The sequence below is a fragment of the Curcuma longa genome, chromosome 3 (assembly GCF_044706935.1).
Source record: "Curcuma longa cultivar G26 ecotype Majalengka, Jawa Barat chromosome 3, ITB_CL_G26_1.1, whole genome shotgun sequence".
Lineage (NCBI taxonomy): Eukaryota > Viridiplantae > Streptophyta > Magnoliopsida > Zingiberales > Zingiberaceae > Curcuma > Curcuma longa.
Window position 1 is genome coordinate 10,494,599 of NC_133863.1, and position 6,718 is coordinate 10,501,316.

At 45.3% G+C, this 6,718-nt stretch overlaps 2 protein-coding genes across 2 annotated transcripts; one reads left to right on the plus strand and one right to left on the minus strand.

Moving 5' to 3' along the window:
- Positions 1–76: 76 nt before the first annotated feature.
- Positions 77–1,048, plus strand: LOC141824534 (uncharacterized). Its single transcript, XM_074711843.1, is given in 3 exon segments — positions 77–245; positions 247–411; positions 491–1,048. Coding segments are annotated over 3 exon segments (657 nt in total). The 5' UTR covers positions 77–174; the 3' UTR covers positions 912–1,048.
- Positions 1,049–3,269: 2,221 nt separating this feature from the next.
- Positions 3,270–4,718, minus strand: LOC141822699 (3-ketoacyl-CoA synthase 4-like). The gene has a single exon (XM_074710034.1). The coding sequence runs from the start codon at positions 4,716–4,718 to the stop codon at positions 3,294–3,296; it is 1,425 nt and encodes a 474-aa protein (XP_074566135.1). The 3' UTR covers positions 3,270–3,293.
- Between the last annotated feature and the right edge of the window lie 2,000 nt (positions 4,719–6,718).

Genomic DNA, 6,718 nt, shown 5'->3' on the forward strand with positions numbered 1-6,718 from the left:
TCAAATTCTCCCTTCAAGATTCAATCTTGCTTTCCTCTCTCTCCACACAATCTTCATCCTTTTCACGCAAATTTGGACCAAAAAGAAATCCGCAACGTGGAGAAGAAACAAGCCACAAACTCACCATTAAGAAAAGCTCGAATTCTCCACTTGAAGCTGCAAGCTCCCCTTCCCATGGCTACACGCTTCAAGCTTCCACCTCTGTTCCTCGCCCTCGTCCTCCTTCTCGCCGCCGCCGCCGTCGCCCGGCACTGCTCCTCCGACTTGCAGCCGCATCGAGTGCCCCAGCTACGACGTGGTCGACCAAGGGAACGGGTTCGAGATTCGCCAGTACATCTCCCCGCTCTGGATCTCCACTTCCTCCATCGACGACATCTCCCTCGTCAACGCCACCCGACAGGGATTTCTCCGGTGAGTACTCCTCTCGCACACATCTTCCGAGTTCCACCCCCTTTAATCCTCCACATCCGGCTGACATTCCCATCTTCAGATTGTTCGATTACATCCAGGGGAAGAACGACTACGGGGAGAAGATCGAGATGACTGCTCCGGTGATCACCCAAGTCACTCCCAGCGACGGCCCCTTCTGCGCCTCCTCCTTCGTCGTGAGCTTCTACGTGCCGAAGCAGAACCAGGGGAAGCCGCCTCCGGCCGACGGGCTCCGCGTGCAGGAATGGGGCGTCAGTTATGCAGCGGTGCGGCAGTTCGGCGGCTTCGTGTCGGACTACGGCGTGGGCGAGGAAGCGGCGGCGCTGTACGCCAGTCTCGAGGGCTCCGCCTGGTTCGGCGCCGTGGAGAAGCAGAATCCGACCTCGGTCTACACTGTGGCTCAGTACAACTCGCCGTTTGAGTTCACGGATCGAGTGAACGAGATCTGGATGATGCTGAACGTGGAGAAGAACAGCTTGTAGATTCAGATTCTGCCTGTGTTCGTTCGTCTTTTGAGCTTCAGCAGCATCTCTTTACAGTTACAGGAAATCTCAATAAATAAGTGTATGTTTCATTAGATTGCAGTGTTTAATCAACCACCCTCACTTTTTACCATTAATGGAAATAGTTCTTGGCTGAATATAAGAAAGAGTATGGCTTCAGGGTTTAGAGCGCTAAGTATTTGAATGATGAGTAGGTTTTCTTCATGTTGGCTAAGGATGCGTTTTGTTTAAGGTTATCTGATAACCTTGATTATCCATATAAAATTATCAACAAAATTTTATTTGATTTAGGTATTGAGCAATTTTCGAGTAATGATTGAAATGCGATTACTTTGGATTTTTAAGATTCCTCGATTCTGAGGTTATCGAGAATCCAACCATCTTGGTTGTCGTAGTTCCTTCGTATGAAAGACTCGTCGAGGTCTGAGGTGGTAGATGGCTCACTGGTCTAGTGAACAGGACAACCTCAGGCCCTCGGGGAGTCTCAGAGATATCTAATAATGGACTTTTATCTTAGAAATATCTAATGATAGACTTTTATCTTAGAGATATCAACACTAATCACCTCGAAATTGATTTCAGCACGACTCACTCATGCTACACTTAGACAACTTATCCTTACAAAGTTGCTAAGCAAGTGTAATTTGCTATAAGCCAACACAAGAGAAGGTAAGAGAGATTGAGAGGGTTTGAGAGTAAAGAGAGTTAAATATTATTGAAGATGTTCTTAAGAATGATTTACAAATAAAAGAGAGAGAGTTATTTATTATAACATCCTCTTCCCAAATAGACAATTAAGATCAATTTAATAGATCAATTTAATCCAATGGTGTACATTACGCACCTAAAATATTTCTATAATATCTAGATAATGAGAAGATATTAGATAGTTATTTGGAATGATCAAGGAAGGTCCTACAAGATCATGAGCTAATTACCATGAACCAAAAGAGTGAGTTAGAAAGTGGATCAAGAAACTCTCTTGAGCTTGAAATTGAGTGGGGCTGTGACATTAGACTTTAATGCTTTCTTTTTCTAGGAAGACGGATTTAAGAATTGAGGAAAGTTTTTCATACGGAATTATTTTTAATATTTATTTCATAAAAAATGATGAATTATTTATTTATTTTCTACCATTTATTTATTATAAAATAATAGTCAGACAAATTTAAGAATTCATTTACGAATTAAATTTTTAAATTATTCCAAATTCAACTTTTCTTCCTCTGTAGGTTATTTTTTCTTTTTATCTTTGTGTTTCTCTTGGTTTTCCTCCATCTTTCCTTAAGGATTCTTTTTTCCTCCTCTAGAATTGTCAAACGGATCAGTCCATGATGAAGCGGACTAACTTGTTAAAAATCCATCATATGCAGGATAAGGCGGGTCGGCTAATCGACTTGATAGATTGAAAAATCTCTAATCCAACCTAAGACGAGTTGCAATTAGATGGATCAACCCACGGACTTGACAAAAAATTTAGAAAATATTAAAAAATTTAAATTTGGATTACAATTTAAACAACTTAAGTTAAAATTTTTAAATTTGGATTACGATTTAAACATGTCAAATCTATTGAGTTTTCTATTTTAATTTTAAATTTCAAAAAAAAATTCATTTTCTGAATCCATGGGTCAACCAAGCCCACTACCGGTCGACTCACGTGGATCACGAGCCTGGGCGGGTCCACCTTAATTCATCTTAAAATAAGTTGATAAAATTTCAATCTAATCTATTTAAATTTTTTGATGAAATGGATCAATCTACGAATCCAACCTAAATTGACGGTTTATCATCCTCTTGCTTTACTTTTTATTTCAATCCGTAATTCGGAATAAACAGATCTTGAGAGAAGTGGCTTAGGCTGAGATCTTATTCATAGACTTCATCATAATTACATGAATTAAATGCGGTTAAGATTTAAAATTTAAAGTTTAAAATTTAAAATTCATGCAACCTAACGGTGGTATGAAAGTTAAAATCGAGCCCTCGGAACATAACTGAGTTAGTTACAACGAAACAAATTTACAAAAGAAGACCAGAGTTCGAATCTCAACGAAGTCGAGTAATATTCTCCTCCATCGTGACAAACTATAATTTCTTAATTTATCTCTTCACAAATAGTTATGGGATCGATTGTGTAAGATCGTTGGACGGTGGATGCGATTTTTTTTTAATATAATATATTTATATTATGAATCTTCCTGCATATATGTGAAGCTTATTTAGGTAATCATTACGATAGCGGATCTATTTATTTATTTATTTTTCAGTAATTATAACGTCAAAGCTGGACTTCTTTTGTTTATTTAATTTATCAGAATCACATTACTGTTTAAAATTGCAGTAGTGGCTGTTTAGGGATCACCAAGCCTTCAACGGGTAGCGGTGGATGCAATCCTTCCAGGGGTTGTCGCCGGCGTCCATGGCGGAGCCCCTGAGCGCCCTCCACACCAGGCTGCACACCTTGAAGCCCGTCCCGAACGCCAGCATCCACACCCTGTCGCCGCTCTTTATCCGCCCTTTCGCGTCCAAGTACGCCAGCTCGTACAGCACCAGGCTGCTCGACGTGTTGCCGAACCGGTGGAGACTCATCCGCGCCGCCTCCGTCACCTCCTCCTCCAGCCGCATCAGCCGCCCCACCGCCTCGATCACCGCCTTCCCTCCCGTGTGCACGCACATGTGCTCGAACGCCCTCCGGAAGTCCGGCACCGCTGCCGCGTAGTCCGCCCGTTTATCCTCATCCGCCTCCTCCCGCTTCCAATTAGCCATCGCCATCGTCTGATACGTGTAGAGAAGCAGCTGCGACCAGGGCAGCACGTTGGGCGCTAGCGAGCGGATATGCGCCCGGAGCCCCGCGCCGGCGACTCGGATGAGGTCCTTCCTCAGCGCGACGCCGACGGTCCCCGCCTCATCCTCTTCCTGGAAGGCGGCGCGGTAGGATGCATCGTCCGCGCCGTGGTGAGTGCAGAGGGAGCGGACGAGCTCCATCCGCGCGGCGCCGCGCCTGGCCGGGTCGTTGGTCAGCAGCACGGCCGCGCCGCCCACCCGGAAGATGCAGTTGGTGACCAGCATCGAGCGGTCGTCGCCGAAGTACCAGTTGGGGCCGATGCTCTCGGTGACCACCACGAGCGCGTAGCGGACCCGTCGGCGGCAGCCGCGGAGTACCCTGGCAGCGAGGTCGACGGCCGCGACGCCGGAGCTGCACCCCATGCCGCTGAGGTTGTAGGCCGCGGTCGACTCCGGAAGCCCGTATCGACGGAGCAGCACCGACGCGAGCGAAGGGCTGGGCGCGAACATCCCGCACGCGACCACGAGCAGATCGATGGCCGAGACCGGCACGCCGGTCTTGGCGAGCAGCTGGTCGACGGCGCGGGTCATGCCCTCCTCGGCCTCCTCCCGAGCCGCCTCCAAACCAGCCTCCATCTCTCCCCGGAAGATGAAGGCCGGCGCGTAGGTCTCTCCGCCGAGGCCGGACTTGCAGTAGATGCTGCTCATGAAGTCCTCACTGGCGGCGCTGTACCGGCCAGTTCTCCGGACGAAGTACTCGCACACCTCGAGGCCGCACTTGCGGTCGGCGTCGGGGAGGAAACAGGCATAGTCGAGCAGTAAAACGGCACGAGGCCTCGTAGAGAGGTACCCGAAAAGGGCCACCAAGCCGCACCACAGGAAGGCGAAGAGGACGAACCTCAAGTCGTAGTTCTGCATGAGAACGTCCGGATTAATGCAGTAAAGTACTAGGGCACAAAGAGGAAGGAGAAGGAGGAGAGTAGGGCTTCCTCTGCACATGCTGTCTTAGTCGTCTTCTTCCTTTAACCTGTAGCTCCAGTGCAGGTACTGTATATATATATATATATATATACAGAGAGAGAGAAGGTAGCTAGCCATGATTAATGAAGGGAGGGAGTGATCGAAGAGAGGGGAGGGGATAGAGATGAGAATGAGAGAGGAGTTAAGTGACTGCGTTGGGAAGGAGATTAAGGAAGGGAGATGGTTGAGGATGAGAGAAGAGTTAAATGACAGCGTTGGGACTGTCGACGAGGTAGGTTGTCTTGTGGAGGAATGGAATGTAAGGGGTGGGTTTTTTTTTAGTTGGGCTCCAACTTGTCTTTGTCGGCCTTTGGATTTGATTCATTTGTTTTCTCTCTTAAATGCGAGCTTGACTTAGCTTTCGTCTAGGAGGGAGAAGTGTGGTTAAACGGTTCGGGTCCGATTAACTCATTTAGATAGTCACGAGGCTTTAACAAACAATTGTCTTAGGTAGCTCGACTCGCTGTGTAGGCAATGGTGTATCCAATCATACAATCTAAATTCTAGATCGTGTGAGACCATCTTGACCTCAAGTTCCTGTAGGGATCTTTATGCGACAAAAATGATTTTTAACCGCATAAACGCAGCAGAAAAAGGATCTCTTCCAGAAGATCCACGCGAAAAATCATACTTGTTTTTAATGATTTATCTACTGGAATCGATGTTACCTTCAATGTGAGTCCTTCGCAATTCCGATAGCAACTTTTGCCTTCAAAGATCAGCGGATTTCAGCGCGATCAGTGTGTTCGCGCCTCCACGGTATCTATACGAACATCGAAAATGGAGAAGAACCAAACTGTGGTGCTAGCTACAAGGGTTGGTTCGGTCAAGATGGTAGAAGAGCAAGGGAAGATGATCACTCCCAAAAACCTCTTGGTAGTCTCACTCAAAGAAGGAAAGACAAGCCTTATTAATCCCATCATTAATCGCATTAATGATGGCGTTAAAGCCTAATTAATCCCATCATTAATCCCATTAATGATGGTGGTTTTATTCCATGTAATTACACCTAATTAATCCCCTCTTAAGTAATCATGCAACCCCTTTTTAATAGATTCGAATTTGAATTGAGTCCTACTCAAGTCTCACTCAATCTTAGTTGACTCGAATCCAATTCGAATCTTATTCAATCCGAATTGGCACTAAGGGCTAATATTAATAGTTTCTCCTTGATTTAAAGTCTTCTAGCTGACTATTTGGCTTTGAAGCCTTTTAAGAGTCTTTCAATGATCTCTTATAATAAGCTACATGCCTTTTAGGCAAGCAAACTCCTCCGAATATATCGGTGGTAGGGATGGCAATTAGACCCGGACCCGATGGGGAATCCGTTCCCCGATCTCATTTTGACCGGGGAATCCCCGAATCCGAGAAAGCGGGGATGGGGGATGGGGAATCCCCGAATCTCGGAAAGCGGGGATGGGTCGGGGATGATATTTCAAAAATTTCCCCGTCCCCATCCCCGAACCCGACTTTGATAATTTCATTCATTGAGATTCATTAATTTGATTATATCCTTATATCAAATGAAAAAATAAGTCATATTAATAATTACTTGTTTGAATACTATAGTTTCATTATTTCTAAAATAAAATAATATTTTCTTTTTTTTAATTAATAAAAAAGTAATAAATTTTAAAAAATACTTTTTAAATTTGTCATGACGGGGATGGGGATGGGGATCTGTATGGGTATGAGGATACCCATGAAAATTCCCGCGGGGAAAACCACCTCCGAAATCTGTGGATCTCTGAAATCCGCTGGATACTCGAAATCCGACGGGAATGGGGATGGTATTTAAATTATGATACCCGACGGGATGGGATGGGACGGGATAGTATATGGGTTTGGGTTTCAGGGACGGACGAGAAGACTTCCTCGCCAATCCCCGAATCTGTTGCCATCCCTAATCGGTGGGTGGCTATACGCTTGATAATATCAACTACACACAAAATTTAAGCCATATTGTCTATACACTTGCT